Raw genomic sequence first — 18,347 nt, forward strand, 5'->3', positions numbered from 1 at the left:
TCTTCCTGGAGACCATCTTGTGCACTACAGTCCCAGCCCAAATCCTTTCTCTTCTGAATCTACAGTCTTGCCCTGAGTACTACTCCAACACTTAAAAAGTTGATGCCAGACAGCCTGCGTGAGGGCAATTCTCTATCTCTTTGAAGTTGCCTGTACTACCATCTGAGAATGCACTGCATTTGTGCCTTTTAATAAGCCCTGCTTTTCATCTCATCTCTTAGTTGTATTCTCACATGTTGAAAGCTAAGTACTTGGACTGACTATAGCTGGGGGTCTCTCTGAGCCCACCAGAACTCTTGAACCAAATTCCCCCACCCCGAAAACATAATGACTCAGTACTGTTAAGATGCCCATTATTCCCAGTCTGATCATAACCTCAGTCAAATCCCAAGCAAGTTATTTTGTAGCTAAAACAAGCCAATTCTACAGCTTCTATACAAAAAGAAAACATCTAAAAGGGTCAACATAAAGATGGAGAGGAATGAAGTTTGAACACTCACACCACTTGATTTTAAAATTCACTATAAAGCTATAATAATCCAGATAGGATGATATTATTTAAAGAAAAGCTGCACAGACCAGGCAACAGAATATAGACACTAGAGAGAAATAAACAACTATGGCCAAGTGACCTTTGACAAAGATTCAAAAGCAATTCAATGGAGAAAGGACGGCTGTTTAACAACCAGGCTGCAACAACTGGATGTACACATATAAAGAGGAGAACCTAGCCAAAGGATTTACCTCTCATAAAACTTAACTCAAAATGGATTTTTGACCTGCATGAAAAATATAAGGCTATAAAACTACTGAAAAATAAAGATAAAATCTACACAATCTTAGGGTTGATGATGACCTTTTATATATGACACAATAACATAATCCAAAAAAGAAAAAATAAGATAGGCTTCATTAAAATTAAAACTTTCTGCCTTGCAAAAGCTACTACAAAGGGAGTCTGGCTTCTGGCTAACGCAAACCCTGAGGACATAAGAAAATTTTTGTAAGACATAGATTTGACAAAGGTACAAAATAGATACGAAAAAGGTAAGAAAATCTAATTTTTAAAAGTATGAGAGATCCAAACTTTCCAAAGAAGATCTACATATGCTAAACAACAAATGAAAAAAATGCCCTATATCATTTGTCATTATAGAAACATCACACAGGATACTATTACACAAGCATTAGACTGGCCCAAATCTCAAACAATGATAATCCCAAGGATGCAGAGTAACAGGAATGTACATTCATTGCTGGCAAGAATGCAAAACTGTAGTCACTTTGGAAGATAGCCTAGCAATTTCTTTAAAAACTAAACATACTCTTACCACAGCATCTAGTAATCACAGCCTCAAGATCTACCCCATTTGAAAACTTATGTGCACACCAAAAGCTGCACAAAATCTTTAGAGCACCTTCATTCACAACTGCCAAAAACAGGAAGCAAACAAGATACCCTTCAATAGGTGAATGAATAAATAAATGGAAGCACATCCAGACAGCTAGATATTAAGCAAAAGGAATGAGGTATCAGTCCATACAAAGACATTGATGAATCTGCATACTGAAAGAAGCCAGTCAGGTGGTAGGAGGGCAGTGCTTCAACAGGCTAATCCTCTGCCTTGCGTTACTGGCATCCTATATGGGCACTGGTTGCAGTCCTGGCTGTTCCACTTCTGATCCAGTTCCCTAATTATGACCTGAAAAAGCACCAGAGGATGGCTGAAAGCCTTGGGACCCTGTGCCCGTATGGGAGACCCAGGGAGGTCCTGGATCTTAGCTTCAGAGTAGCTCAGCTCCAGCCATTGTGGCCATTTGGGGAGTGAGCCAGCAGATGGAGGATCTCTGTTTTTGTGTGTCTCTCTCTGTGACTCTGCCTTTCAAAAAAAATATTAAATCTTTTTTTTTAAGCCAGTCTGGAAAGCTTATGTACCATATATGATTCCCACTTACGTGTTATTTTGGCAAAGACAATTTTTTTATGATGTCTTTGAGAGAGTTATATAGAAAAAGGGAAAGACACAGGGAGACAGAGAGAGAGCTTCCCTCTGCTGGTGCACTCCCCAGATGGCCACAATGGCCTGGAGCTACTTCTAGGTTTCCCAGAGGGGTGCAGGGAAGGACTTGGACCATCTTCCACTCTTCTTCCAGGTCATTATTAGTAAGGAGTTGGATCAGAGTCAGAGCAACTGAGACCAGAACTAGTGCCCATATGGGATGTTGGCATTGTAGGTGGTAGCTTAACCAGCTACACCACAATGTTGGCCCCAGACAAAAGCAATTTATGGAAACAGTAAAAGATCAGTGGTGGCCAGGGCCTGGGAAGTAAGAGGAGTGAAGCATAGGGGAATTTTAATAGTAAAATTACTATTCTGCATAATACCATAATAATGTCATGTGCATTTGTCAAAACTTATACAACTGTAATGTATGAAATGTAATATATGAAAATTAAATATATATATATAAGTAAATATATATATAGGAGGTTGGAGATCTCAGGATGGACTGCAGATGTGGCAAAAGAATCTTCCATTACAAATTTATGAAACAGTCTCATTGAAGGTGCTGACAAGTAACTATAGAAATGAATGGAATCTGTAAGACTAAAGACAAAAGAAATTGTGCATAAACACTGGATTCTTGCTGATGTGGGTACTAGTTACAGTCCTGGAATGTACCAGTTAACAGTTCTGAAACAGCCAGGTTTGTCATTGGTGGGCTGGAAGGTTACAGATAAACAAGGAGACATAGGCTAGACAGATCCATGTGCTAATGGGTTTGAATTAGAAAGATCAGAGTGTTTGGGTTTGTCTCCTGGGTGCAACTTGTGAGACTAGCTTTCTGGTAATACCCACTCTTGAAGGCAGCAAGTGATGGCTCCAGCCACTGCTTCCTGCCACCTACCTACACATAGACTAAGTTTCCAGATGCTAGATTTAGCCTGGCCCAGTCCTGGTTTCTGAAGCATTCTTTTCTCTGAGAGAGAGAGAGAGAGAGAGAGAGGGAGGAAGGGAGGGAAGGAAGGAGACAGAGAGAGAGAGAGAGAGAGAGAGAGAGAATAATCTTAAGTTTAGGTTAATACAGATGCAGGTGGTTACAGGGTCAGATACCCTTGGATGAGAAGGCCTAGAAGTAACAAGTTTAGGATGGAGAACTAACAAACACTACCTCAGTCAGATGACCAAGATTAGCATTAGCAGTGATAATTCATGCCGAAAGTACGTACTCTTGATATGATGTGATGAGAAGGGCCCTTGACTCCTGTGGTCTTTCTTCCAAAACTCATAATCGCAGTCTAATCATGAGGAAAAACATCAGTTAAACTCCAATCAAGGAACATTCTAAAATGTACTGGTACTCAAGTTAAATTCCAATGGAGGGAGATTCTAAAACATAGCAGTACTCAAAACTGCCAAGGATCACTAAAGCAAGAACAATCTGAGAAGCTGGAACAGCCAAGAGGAACCTAAGGAGTTCTGATGACTACATATCATCTTGGCATCCTAGACAGGACATTACGCACAAATTAAATATATATGAATAAAGTATGTGCTAATTATTAAAATTAAAAACAGGGGGAAGACATCTAGCCTAGATGTGAAGATATCAGTGAAGATATCCATGGTCCATATCGGATTTCCTGGATTTGATTCCCAGCTCCAGTTTTGCACTAACGTAGACCCTGAAGAGCAGCTGGAGATGACTCAGGTGGTGAGTCCCTGCCACTCATGTGGGTGACTTGCATTGAGTTCCTGCCTCTTGGGGTCCCCTGGCTCTAGCCTCAGCCCTTTCTCTGTTGCAGAATTTTGGGGGAGTGAACTGGCAGATGAGAGCTGTCTGTCTCTCTCAGTATCTCTAATTCTTGAAAAAAACGACTTAAAAAAAGATAAAATGAGATACATGAGGAAAAGACTAAAGGCTATCCATTCTACAAGTTGTTTATTTTCCCATGAAGGAAGCCTGTAACAGTCATCGTAGGTTGTATCTTAAAGACTCAAAAAATAAAATTGGAGTGTATGGCTCCATGTAGGTTTGAGATGAGCCATTTTTTTTTCCAAGTTCAAAAACTGGCAGTCAGGACTACCATTGTCTCAGGTTAAGTGTTTATGGGAAGCTAAGTATTAGGAAGATGATGGGTTTGAAGTACCATTTCCTTTCCTATCCACACAGGCTTCACAGTTGCTCCAGTCAGACAGCTTGGAGGAAGCCCAGTGAGGTGACTATGGTGGGTGTCTCTGTCTCCTTGAATTGGGGCCCAGCACATTTTCTTTTGTTTTCAATCTCTAGAGAACAAGTGTGATTTTTTTTTTTACAGTGTGGCAGAGCCATTTCATACCTTATTTGCTGGATTCCATTTGTTTACATTTGGCTATTAAGATTTATCTTCTTTTTTGGCCTTTTGGGGTCGCTGAGACTCAGCAGGTGGTCTGGGAGAACATGGCCTCCTCCATTAATACACTTATGCTTTGAAGTCCTCCGTGACTCTCCTCTAATTTATTGCCCATATCTAATTGTCACTATCGATTCTCTCTCTGAAGTTTCTCCAGAACTCCAGAACTTCTTATTCCTTCCTCTTCATTCCTCTTGTCTTCATGGAGGCCTTTTGATCTTAAAAAGTAAGGGTTTCACCCAACTGTCTCTAAGCCAACTTCCCCTCAATCCATCTAGCACACTGCCAAGCATTCTTTAAAATGCAACCTGATGATATCATTCTTCTACTTCTACATCATTTAATGGTGCCATGGTTACAAGTTAAGGTCCCAAAGCACATAGAGTCTGGCTTCTACCTAGAATTCTAGTCACATCTGTCACCCTATATCCTACCATCTTCGCTCTGGCTCCAAGTGCCACACCCTCCCCATACAATGGCCATGTACCATTGTGGACCTGCAGACTCTGTGAATCTGGAATACAAAGGTGCTGTCTTGCTGCTGTGCAGTTACCTATTTCACTCCAACTACCAGTACATCTCCTCACTTGACAGAGAAGACATACTAGGTAGAGACAAGGGGCGAGGAAAAGAATAGAATCAGATCATTACCTAAAACAGCCCAATGCTGGGCTCATACCTGGGAGCTCCAGAAATACTGAATGAATGAACAAATGAATGAATGCAGCACACACCATGAGGTCCAGGCAAGGAAGTACAGACATACTGTATGAACTCTGAATATAGTACTGTTATTCACATCTCTTTTCAATTTCCTTGCACGACCACTCCTTCCTGGTCTCCACATTTCTGTTTCTTCTAATTTACAGACTACTCTAACACTACCTCACATGCATTCAACCATGCCATGCGTAATTTATTTATTCATTCCTCATAAATCAATCCCTCTAGCCATCTGGCAAACAACAACAACAAAAAAACACTTTTAGTGCCTTTCAAGCTCCTTCTAACTAATTTTTTTTAGTATAAACTCATGTGTGGTATAAAACAGTATTTTGGACAGTTTTGCCACCAAAATACCAAGGACTCTGTGACCTTTCCCCCTCTTTTGTCTTTACAAGGAAATTTCATGCAAAAACATTAAGTAAAGCAAAAAGAAACAAAACAAAGCAAGAAAAATTCCACTGCTATGGAGTGTTGAAAGTGAAGTTATTTCCATGTGTGACTCACGGAAAGCAGTCTCGTTATTTTATGGTCAGACCTTGTAAACCAGGAGTAATAATTCCCCTATAAAGACTACAGAAGTGGCAAAGGTTTCTACTCATGTAGAAACACAGTCTACAATCATAGATGATGGCAGTTTTAGACCTCAGTTTTCCAGTCTGTAAAATGGGAATGATGAAATTCCACTTGTCCTAAGTTTTCTTAAAGATTTAGTTTGTTTTTATTTGAAAGATAGAATTACAGAGAGGACACACACACACACACACATACACACAGAGAAGTTGGTGGGGAAGAACTTCCATTTGCTGGTTTATTCCTCAAATGGCTGCAATGGTTGCAGCAGAATTGATTCAAAACTAGTAGTCAGGAGCTTCTTCTGGACGTCCCACACGGGTGCAGGGTCCCAAGGCTTTGGTCCATCCTCCACCACTTTCCCAGGTCACGAGCAGGAAGCTGGATGGGAAGTGGAGCAGCCGGGACATGAACCAGTCCCCATATGGAATGCTGGTAGTTCAGGTGGAAGCTTAGCCTGCTATGTATGCTGTGTCACTAACCACCACCCCCCCAATTTCTACTGTGAGTAATGTGAATACATAAAAAGCACTTTGCTGATGAATCTTCCATATGAGCCCACTTTCTGTTAGAAGCTGTGATAATAAGTACTCTCAGCCAAAAGGCCCAAGTAGAGACAATTCCTTCAAGATTTTGGACAGCCTAAGTAATCTCTTCAGTAGAGCTGTTCACTGATTGCTATAACTACAAAGATTATTAAGAACACAGAAGTGGAAATGATAGGCAAAAACTTTCAGTTTAAAACTAACTAAATATAATGGGTCCAGTGTGGTAGCCTAGCAGCCAAAGTCCTTGCCTTGCACATGTTGGGATCCCATATGGGCACTGGTTCTTATCCCAGCAGCCCCACTTCCCATCCAGCTCCCTGTTTGTAGCCTAGGAAAGCAGTCAAGGACAGCCCAAAGCCTTGGGACCCTGCACCCACGTGGGAGACCTGGATGAGGCTCCTGGCTTCAGATCGGCTCAGCTGTGGTGGTTATAGCCACTTGGGGAGTGAATTATCGGACAGAAGATCTGCCTCTCTGTCTTTCCTCCTCTCTATGTCTCTGAATTTCCAATAAAATAAGATAAATCTTTAAAAAAAAAAAACTAAATACAAAACCACAAGTAGCTTCCTTTTACCAATTTTAAATGTAGGAGAGCTCACCTTTACTGTTATTTGCCTGGGGTATATTTCCTAGCAAAATTCTTGCCATTCTGTATTATTTTTTTTTAAATATTTGTAAATTATTTGAAAGGCAGAGTTACAGAGAGTTAGGGAGAGACAGAAAGTAAAAGAGATCTTCCAGCTGCTGGTTTACTGGCCAAATGGCTGCAATGGCTAGAACTGAGCCAGTCCAAAGCCAAGAGGCAGAAGCTTCTTCCAGCTGTCTTATATGGTTGCAGGGGCCCAAACATTTGATCCATCCTCTGCTGCTTTCCCAGACTCATTATCAGGGAGCTAGATTGGAAGAGGCGCATCCAGGACTTGAACTAGTATCCATATGGGATGCTAACACTGCAGGCAGCAGCCTTACATACTATGCCAGAACACCTACCCAATACATCATTTCCATACTGATACACTGATGCCTAATTGGCTACCTTCTTGGTGAGGTCTTTCCTGATCTTTGGTGAGCCACATACAAAAAGGGGTCACTTAAGATACGCTGTAGTGATATAATTTTCCTGCTCTGCTTTCTAGTTGGTTTTACTTTAAGTATCATCTATTGTCATTCTATTTATTTCCACCCTGGTACTTATAAAATGAGCAATCAAATAACTAATCTGTCTACAGTCTCCATATCTACAGATTGAGGCAATTGAGGATAAAAAAATATTCTTTTAAAAAACCTGCATTTTTTGGGCCCGGCGGCATGGCTTAGCAGCTAAAGTCCTTGCCTTGAACGCACCAGGATCCCATAAGGGTGCCGGTTCTAATCCCAGCAGCTCCACTTCCCATCCAGCTCCCTGCTTGTGGCCCGGGAAAGCAGTTGGAGGACGGCCCAAAGCCTTGGGACCCTGCACCTGCGTGGGAGACCCGGGGGAAGTTCCTGGCTTCAGATCAGCATAGCATCGGCCATTGCGCTCACTTGGGGAGTGAATCATCTGGCAGAAGATCTTCCTCTCTGTCTCCCCTCCTCTCTATATATCTGACTTTGCAATAAAAATAAAATAAATCTTTTAAAAAAAAACCCTGCATTTTCACTATACATGCACAGATTTTTGTTATTACTCTCTAACACAATATAAGAACTGTTACATGCCATTTACTTTTATTAGGTATTACAAGTAATCTATATGCAATTTAAAGTATATAGGAGAACGGCTTATGTTATATGCAAATGCTATACTACTATATATAATGGGCACAAGTATTTCCAGATTTTGGTACCCATAGTGGGGACTAATCCTTCTCCCACTAGATTTGAGTTTCAGATCAGTATCTTCCCAAATTTCCAGGCTGACCATGATGCTTGGTTTATCAAAAGTATTTAAAAACGATTTGCTATAAGGATGGATGAAGGAATTCTGACCTCACAAATGTAATAGGTTAATTCATATTCTTGGTATGCCATTCATGGCTCTGACCTAGACATTCGGGTTTACATTCTGTCTGTTTCTACCCCTACATATGAGGATAACTCAAAATAGTATGAACTGACAATGTCATGAAGAAGCTATGTATGAATTTCAAAATCTTTTTGACCCAAATACAATTATCCTTTAATTTCATTCTCCATAGACTTGTTGAAGAACCTTCATATTACCCCAGCTGGAGGCAACTGCCTAGGTTTATTGTACCTAGGCAAGTGTTACACTGCTGGGAAAAAAGTACCTTAATAGATGGCAGGCATCCTGGGCCTGGTTAATACCAAATTTTATGTTAACCATACCAGTGTGCCAAAATACTTGTCTTTTTTTTTAAGATATGTTGGGCTGGGGGGCAGGCGCCAGTGGGGCCGACTCTGGTAGGCCAGCAGACAGGATCTGGACCAGTGAACTCAAAACTCCATCTACGGGAAAATTACAGGATCTTTGGTCTGACTGCAGTGCATGTATCAGAACGGGGTCTCCTTGGTTGTTGAAGCCTGTGCAATGGAGAATGTGCCCAGATGCTCATGGAGGACATGACAACCAGTTCACTGAGGCCTGCAGAAGACGTCTAGCACCATGGTGGGCAGAACAAATTGTATAGCTCTTCCTGTCAGGCTTTGACAGATACTATCCGGGTGAGGATTTGCCCAACCTTGGAACAAGAAAATCAACAGCATTTCAGAACTATGAAAACCACTTTAGCAGTATCCTCAGAACCCAGGGACCCTGGAATGACATTGGGTGGCTTTCCCTCATTCCAAGGTAGTGATGCAGTTGGGATTCTCCGAGAGGCCCTCTCCCCTTCTCTCCTTACTTCTGCAGATACGTATAAAAAAAAAAAAAAAGAAAGAAAAGAAATTGGAAACAAATGTGTCACCCACTTTCCCTCATTCCTCACCCCTCCCACCCTAATCAGTGGTCCACAAGGTCATGTATTCTTAACTATGTAAACATCATCAAAATAAATTTATTATAAAAATTTATAAACATATTTTTAAAAATTATTCTATATCTCAAACACTCTTCTTATAAAATAATTTATCTTTCATGGCCCTGCTCCAATACACCTTTTTTGTGAAATTATCTCCAGCCCTTCACAAATACACACATACGCATCACTACATACACGTACACGTTGCTTCCCCTGCTAAATTCCAATAAAAGCTATAATGCTTAGAGTGTTACAGCAATAATACTGTAATAATGATACCTACCATTTCACTGAGCACTTGCATTTATGTAAGGGAGCACTATCCCAAGTACTCACGACTAGAATCCACTTCCTGATGGCAGGCACAATGGCTTAAAGCCTTGGTGATCCTAAGATCCTAGTAAAGGGTCTACAAGGTCCTATGTCCTTAACATAGATTTGTCAAATGACAAATTCTGACAGTAGTCCCTGTCCACTAACTATTTTGAAAATGGCAATCCCAATTAAAAAAAAAAAAAGACAGTTGTCTTAAAGTAGGTATACAACTTTCAACTTAAATTAAAACAATGAAAAGTTTCATTTTATCATAAAAATAAAAAGGAATTGTAATATTTGGCATTGTCAGGCTATGGAGAAGTAAGTACTCTTATAAGCTACATACAGTTGCTTACTACAACACTGTAACAAAAAAAAATGACTGGAGACAACTAAAATATGTACCCATGGAACAATAGTAAGTTAGCTAAATAAACTGTGATATAACCATACCTATTAAATTACATGTGGGGCTGGCACCATGGCTCATCAGGCTATTCCTCTACTCTGTGGCGCTTACATCCCATATGGGCTCTGGTTCGTTTCCCGGCTGCTCCCTTCCCAATCCAGCTCCCTGCTTGTGCCCTGGAAAGCATCTGAGGATTATCCAAATTCCTAGGACCCTGCACCCACATGTGGGAGACCCAGAGGAGGCTCCTCGCTCTAGATCAGCTCAGCGGCCATTTGAGGAGTGAACTAGTAGATAGAAGACCTTCCTTCTCTCTCTCTCTCTCTCTCTCTCTCTCTCTCTCACACACACACACACACACACAAACACAAACACATACACACACACTCACACAGACATACCAGGTAACCAATGAGGATTAAAATTTTCACTTTATAGGTGTATTACATTCAATTTAAAAATCCAAATATAAAAGGGGGAAAAGATCTGAACAGATATTTCATCAAAGAGGATATAAGGTTACCAAATAAGTACATAAATGATGTTCAAGATCCTCAGCCATTAAAGAAATTAAATTAAAATCATGATGAGCTGCCACTGTATACCTATTAGGAGTACTTAAAGCAGAATTACTGAAGATACCAAGAGCTGTTGAGGGTGTAGAGTAAGCAGAGCTCTCACACACAGCTAGTCCGGGTGCAAAATGGTGCAGGCGCTCTGCAAAACGGCATGGCAATTTCTTAAAAAGTTAAGCATACATTCACCATATGATCCCGCCGTCCCACTTCTGAGTGTACTAGTCAGCATGAAAAATGAAGGAAGTCAGTCTCACGAGGTGACATGGGATTCCATGTACATGGTACCCTTGAAAAAAAGAAAACCACAGAGACAGGGAAAAGATCAAAGGCAGCCAGGACTAGAGTAGAAAGGAGGTCTAAGTTCAAATTGATAGCAAGACAGAGTTTTGTGGGGAGTTGAATTGTTCAGTGGTGGAGGCTACAAGACGCTAGGCTTGTGTGAGAACTCACAGGACTGCATGCCAGAAAGTAAATGAAATAAATGACTCCACATAAAACTGTAAACATTTTTTTAAAGCTGGATCAGTAGTCATGGTACCTTCTATGTCTCGGTCTAAGGGAGGAACATCATCTCTCATGGAGAAGTCCATAGCTGTGCCTGGTATGTCCATCAGGTCTTCATCACTGGAGCTGCTCCGGAAGCTACAAAAACTCCCCTGCTTAAAGCCTCTGTTATCCATGGCTCCTGTGCAGAAAGACAAATAGGAGGTTTATAACAACAACCTCCAACCCCAGAAACACTTATTCTTTTCTTTGTATGGCAGTAAATACACATAACACCAAATATATAAGCTGTGTAATTTTGAAGTAGGCAATTCAATAGCACTGATTTCATTTATAATGCTGCACAATCATCTCTACTATCCATTTCTAAGACCTTTTTCTGTCATTATCGGCAGAAATTCTGTGCCCAGCAAACAGTAATTCCTCATGCCTAAGCCCTCAGTAACTTCCATACAAATGGAACTGTACTATATGTGGCCTTTTTTTCTGGCTTGTTAGACTTAGCATAATGGTTTCAAGATTCATCTGCTGTAGAATATATCAGTATTTCATTCCTTTTTATGACTGAATCATATTCCATTGTTTGAATAGAACACATTTTGTCTATCCACTCACCAGTTAGTGCATATTTGAGTAATTTTGACAAATGGGTTGCCACTTGTGCCTTCTTCCATGTTTTACCTTGATGATATCTTTTTTTACATTTAAAAATATTTTATTTTGTGTTATGATATAGTTCAATAGGCTCTGGGGTTGCCCATGCCTTTCCTCAAGGTCATCACCCCATTGATTTCCCTTCTAGTCCTACAATGGATGTCCTTCATGAACAGTCACAAGTCCATCATGCTGCTGTTGACGTGTCTCGACAGTGTAGGCATGGACATTGTCAGAGAGTCCATCATCTTACTGTTAGGATATTATCGATTCTTTCCCCAGGAGTGCACCCTTCAGTCTGAATGCATAGAGACACACAGCACTTTGTCTCCATATCTGAACATCTCAGTCCCCACTACACTTCCATTATCTATCCCCTAAAATACAGAACTAATGAGTACAGTCCACAAGAGGGTGAAAATAATAAATTTTCATCAACATGAAGTTAACAAACATGCTACAAAAATAAAAATGCATCACAAGAGTAATTATCTCTATACAGAAACTACTTAATACACTGAATAGATGTAACATATCTGTAACCTTCACCATGCAATTGGTAGTTTTTATTTTTGGAAAACAATTCAAATGAGCATACAGGAGATAAGGACATGTGCACAAATTTAATGGTAGTTCACAATCAATTGAAATAAAAATTAGACATAAGTATTGAGAAATGTCTTAGCCTGACTAAACCAGAGCTTTACACAAAATAGATGCACAGAAATGACAAATGATTGGCACAAGGAAAATGAGGCATACTTTGCCATCTAAATGATGTTCTCTGCTAAATAATTTAATATGAAAATGAAAATTCTCTACCTCAAGTATAAATATTCAGATAACAAATTTTAATTAAAAAATTTAAATCCTCACTGCAAGAAACAACATTATACTCAGCTTTATGTAGCACTGCCTTCCCCTCATTTCCAAATATGATTGATTGTAAAGGCAAAGCAACAGAGATGGAGCGACAGAGATTTTTCCATCTACTTTTTCATTCCTCAAATGATCATCACAGCCATGGGTGGTCCAGGCTGAAGTCAGGAGCCAGGAACTCTCATCCTGGTCTTCCGTATGAGTGACAAGGACCCAAGCTGCGGAACCATCATCTACTTTCCTCCCAGGTGCATTAGCAGGAAGTTTTCAGGAGCAAAGTAGCTGGGACTTCAATTTGTGAGCCAATATGGGCAAACGCTCACATCCTCAATATTCTTTAGTGCCCATAATAGCTGAGATCTGTAAAGTTAGGAACTGAATAATAGGATAAACTGGAGCATTATTATTTTGACATGATGCTATATGGTCAGGGAGGGAAAGAGACAAATCTGTGTCAGTATCACGATACTAAAAATGTATAAAACCACTGATCGTGAAGTCATTTAATCAACAACAGAAACTAACCTTGCTCTGTGGCTCCAGCAGGTGCTGAGATACTAATAATCCACACTTTGTAGTCTTAGTTGTACTCCTTCCCTGCTCAATAGCCTATGCTTACTGAATCTTTTCCCCTTGTCCTTGCTGTTTGCTTTAATTCCGTTCTCCTGAGAGCGTTCCCTTGATTATGCACTCAAACAAAACACCGTGTCTCAGCTCCCACTTCCACAGAACTGCATCTAGTACAGGACTCTTGCCATTTGTTTGTTTGTTTTCTTATTACCAACAATGCATAAGAAATACTGATTTCTTCACTGTTATCATCCAGGATAAAACCTTTCCTTTGGTGTTGATGTTGGTCAAACTGTTAAGAGTCTATCCAAAACCATTTTCAGTTTAGAGTTTAGGGCCTGTGCTGGCTTACATAGACTCTTCCTCCTTTTTTAAATGAAGAAAATATTTTTCTGCTTTAAATATTACTACATCCTTACAGTAGGATCCCTTATAATTTCTAATTAGACTTTTATGTTACATTACTTTATTTTCTTCCCATTCTTATACTTGCCAGGCCATGATACATTTACATGTCAGAAAGTTAAGCTTGCAATAGTAAAATGAATGACTAGGCCATTGTAATAATTTGGGGACAATTAACAAAAATATACACACATTATATATATAAAATGGCCTATATATATCCCTCTTTTGTTAATAGATAGATACATAGATAGATAGATAGATAGATAGGGAGGAAGGAAGGAAGGAGGGGAAGGCTGACCCTTATAAATCTGTATCGAGGAAAAACATAAGCAAATCTTTTTTTTTTTAATCTCTCCAGCCTACTAGGAAGTAAATATTGCAACACTGAACAAGGACAAGACCAGCAAACACTGTTTGGTAGTATTCAAACAATGCAACATTTAGATCTTGGAAACAAGGTTAATATATTTACACAGCATCACATGATGATATTGTCAAGTTAACCTTATTTCACTTTAAAAGCTTGTTGATTAATGGAGCATCACTATTACTATCTGTGTAAATACTATCTGTACAATCTTCATACTATTTATGTAAGAATGAGTTACTGTTAACAATAGACAGGGTTGTGAGCATATATGCATAACATGCAACAGCTGTAACTAAGGAAAATTAAATAGTTAATTTCTCTCTTATTAGCCCCTTTCTGGAAATGCTGACCATAACTTCTGACTCTATATTGTCAATGTTTTCTACTCTGGCTTTGAACTTGACATCAGTGAATTTTTGTCAAACCACTAATGTTTCTATGTTGACTGTTAACTGTCTTCCAGTTTGTCAACTGACCTTTAAAAAATAATAACAATAATAAACTTCCTGAAAAGTGACCAAAAGAATAAGCACATGAAACTGCTATGTGAAATGAAATTCTCAAACTTTTCTTAAGGTTCATAATCTTGATACACTTGAAGATTACAAACCAGTTACTCGATTGACAATCTTTTAATTTTGATTTGATCTTTCCTTATGAGTTTATTCAAATCCTTGACATATTAGAAAATTGATGCTGCATTCTAACTGCATCTTATCACAGGGCATATGCCTTTCATTTATCTCCAATTAATTATGTTATTTATTAGGTCACCTCATTAAATTGGTATCTTCAAGGTCTCTGCATTTTAATACATATTTTCTCCTTATAATAGAGATTATGTTCTGTTAATGACCCTTTGATTAAGGAAACATTTCCTATAAAACACTTTGCTGGGCCCAGCGGCATGGCCTAGCGGCTAAAGTCCTCGCCTTGAACATGCCAGGATCCCATATGGGTGCCGGTTCTAATCCCAGCAGCTCCACCTCCTATCCAGCTCCCTGCCTGTGGCCTGGGAAAGCAGCCAAGGACGGCCCAAAACCTTGGGACCCTGTGCCCATGTGGGCAACCCAGAGGAAGCCCCTGGCTCCTGGCTTCAGATTGGTTCAGATCCAGCCCTTGCGGTCATTTCGGGAGTGAATCATCGGATGGCGGATCTTCCTCTCTGTCTCTCCTCCTCTCTGTATATCTGACTTTCCAATAAAAATGAATAAATCTTTAAAAAAAAAACCACTTTGCTTAGTCATTCATTCATTTACATTTAAGTAGACTCCTATTTTGTTTAGTGAATTATAACCCATTGCTATTGTGATTCATTTTCATGTCTATATTTTCCACATTTGGCCAGGAGGGACCCCTTCAAGGTGGCTTTTATGTCCTTTTGACATGTGTCTCACCATGCTTTGAAAATTCGGTTAATTTACATCAAATATGACATTTCAGATTTGTCTTGCACTTCCATGTTTCTATCCCTAGGATTAGCCATTTCTTCATGGAAGCTTCAGGATTCTTCAGAGGCCAAAATCTAAGTGCTAAGTGTGCTCAATGCTACTGGGGTGTTGCTGCTTCCAAACTTTCTCAGTGGAAAAAAAAGTAGGGAATTCACATGCATACACACACACACACACACACACACACACAATTAACACACACGTAAGTACCTAAAAGTATACATTTAATCAATTTTCACATCTTAATATATTGATTATGTATAATATATAATACAATATATATATTCTCAATTATGTCTCTTATTCTAATCTAAAATGGCAGGGTCCAATTTTGTTTTAAGATTTATTCACTTATTTATTCAAAAGGCAGAGTGATAAAGAGAGAAAGATTTTGTATCTTCTGATTCACTCCCCAGCTGGCTACGATAGGTAGAGCTGGGCCAGACCTAAGCCAGGAGCTGGGAACTCCATCCGAGTCTCCCACATGGATGGAAGAAGCCCAAGCATTTATGCTACCTTCTGCATTCTTCTTAGGTGCATTAGCAGGGAACTGGAGCTGAAGCAGAGCAGTCAGGATTCAAATATCTGACACAGGATATAGATGTCCCAGAAGGGGCTTAAATCACTGCACCACAACACCCACGCCAACATCTTTTTTTTCTTTCTATATTTGTATGTTCTTTCACTGACCATAAGAAATATGAACAACAACAACAAATAAGTCTGGATCCAGCCTTAACAATATATTTTTTAACTTTTTGAAACCGCTCCTTGTATATAACCAATCTCTCTCCCCTCTCCTACCTTTTCCATACAGAGATGTGACATCTATTGGGTTCTGACTGACAATACAGAGCCACTACCTTATGGAAATACCTTCTTATCCCTGTTCAGACACCAACAGCAAGCCATACATCTGTAGAGAAGTAACAATCTTCAAAGTATATAAACTCTAATACCCGAGGCCAAGCTACCCTTCTGAGTGCGACCTCTTCTCAGACCACTTGGGGTTTACATCCCTAAGTGAAGCCATTCCCACCCACCAGGACAGATTCTTTCCTCAAACACACACTTTACTCCTACCTAACAGATACTTTCTGGTCTTGAATCTCATTTACTTTGTTGCATTATTTAAGGAAACCTATAGGCTGGACGTTGTGAATCTGAAATTCAATGTGTTCCAAAATTTGCAACTTTTGGAGTACAACATGATTTCACAGCTGGGAAAAAAATCTGTTCCCTAAAAGTTGCATTCACCACAAAATTATTAAGCGCATTGCAGAAAATTCCCTTCGGGCTACGGGTATAAGTGAGTAAGAATCAAGAAGTAACGTTCATATTCACACTTGGGTCTCATCTCCAATATATCTCATGATATAAAAGTCTCATGACATATTTGAAAATAATTGAAAATCTGAAAAAAAATCCAGAATCAACAAACAGTTCTGGTATCAAATATTTCAGATAAAAGATGCTCAACCTAAATCTTTAGCTCTCATTTCCAAGTTCAAGTCCTGAATTTCCAAGAACTCCATTTGATAGAATTGTTACTACTTCAAATTCAATAGGAGGAAAATGAAAAAAAAAATCAGAGGAAACAATATTAACCTAAACACAAACCATGAAATCCAAATAAGACATGGTCCTTACTATTATCCTTCTACATCAATTGCCCTTTTAAATTCATGTGGCAACAGTGTCAATATTTACAGTTCATGTTTGCCTAACTCTGGGATTTACTACATGAAATGAGCCTACAAAAAGCCCTTAACCTCATGAGTAGGCACTCTAGATTTCTGGAAATCATAGCTGAAAACATGGACCATTCTAACTGATAAGAAGCAAAGCTAACAGAGTAGCACAGCTGAAGAGCTTTTCTTTCACTACGAATTCATCAAATGTTCATGAGTTCCATATAGTGACGAGCACTAAAAGAAAGCAAGAATATCCTTATAGTAATGCAGAGTTCCTCCCCTCTCCTCCATGGCTATGTGTTCCAATCAGGAAATGGAATACACAATTTAGGAGTGGGCATCATAGTGCAGCAGTTAAGTTGCCACCTGGGATGCCCACATCCCCTACTGAGGCTCAGGTCCCTACTCTAATTTTAATCTCCCTTCCTGTTAATGAGCATGTTGGGAGGTAGCAAGCAATAATTCAAGTATTCAGGTTCCTGTCACCCATGTGGGAAGCTTGGATGGAATGCCAGCCTCCTGCTGATATATATCCTGGGGAGCAGCTTGGATACTTGTGTTGTTGACATTCATGTGAGAGACCTAGATGAATTTCCAGGTCCCTGGCTTTGGCCTGGCCCAACTTTGGCTGTTGTGAGAAACTGGAAAATAAATCAAAATCTCTCTACATACGTCATTCTTTTAAATAGAAAAATACATCTTAGTAAATAAGATACCTGCTCCAGCAAATCCATATTAGTGCATAAATCACAGGAAGAAAAGGGGACATCTAGAAAACTTTTATATTTGGCTTTGGAATATGTCCTGTGTTCACAGTTTCAAATAGGTGTGCCTAAGGCCCAGTGTGGTAGCCTAGTGGCTAAAGACCTTGCCTTGTATATGCCAGAATCCCATATGGGCACTGGTTCTAATCCTAGCAGCTCCACCTCCCATCCAGCTCCCTGCTTGTGGCCTGGGAAAGCAGTTGAGGACGGCCCAAAGCCTTGGGACCCTGCACCCGTGTGGGAGACCCAGAAGAAGCTCCTGGCTCCTGGCTTCGGGTTGACTCAGCTCTGGCCATTGCAGTCACTTGGGGAATGATCATCGGACGGAGGATCTTCCTCTCTGTCTCTCCTCCTCTCTGTGTACCTGTTTCTCCAATAAAAATAAATAAATCTTTTTAAAAACATGTCTATTATTGTAGCAATTCATTACAACAAAAATAATGATACTGCAAGATGAAGAACTAACAAAAGAGAAGTGGGAAAACTTCACAGTTTCCCCACTGGGCGCTTCTAAACTGTTTCCTGTAACCTACTGACACAAAACAATCCAG

At 39.8% G+C, this 18,347-nt stretch overlaps 1 protein-coding gene across 1 annotated transcript in view; it reads right to left on the reverse strand.

Moving 5' to 3' along the window:
- Positions 1-18,347, reverse strand: part of CLCN5 (chloride voltage-gated channel 5) — a 165,622-nt gene that overhangs the window by 42,929 nt on the left and 104,346 nt on the right. Inside the window, exon 3 of the mRNA XM_040998660.1 lies at positions 11,041-11,187. Within this exon, the coding sequence (XP_040854594.1) occupies positions 11,041-11,187 (147 nt within the window). The remainder of the gene's footprint in view (positions 1-11,040; positions 11,188-18,347) is intronic.

Source organism: Ochotona curzoniae, unplaced genomic scaffold, assembly GCF_017591425.1.
Source record: "Ochotona curzoniae isolate NIBS_2020 unplaced genomic scaffold, NIBS_Ocur_1.0 contig_1274, whole genome shotgun sequence".
NCBI lineage: Eukaryota > Metazoa > Chordata > Mammalia > Lagomorpha > Ochotonidae > Ochotona > Ochotona curzoniae.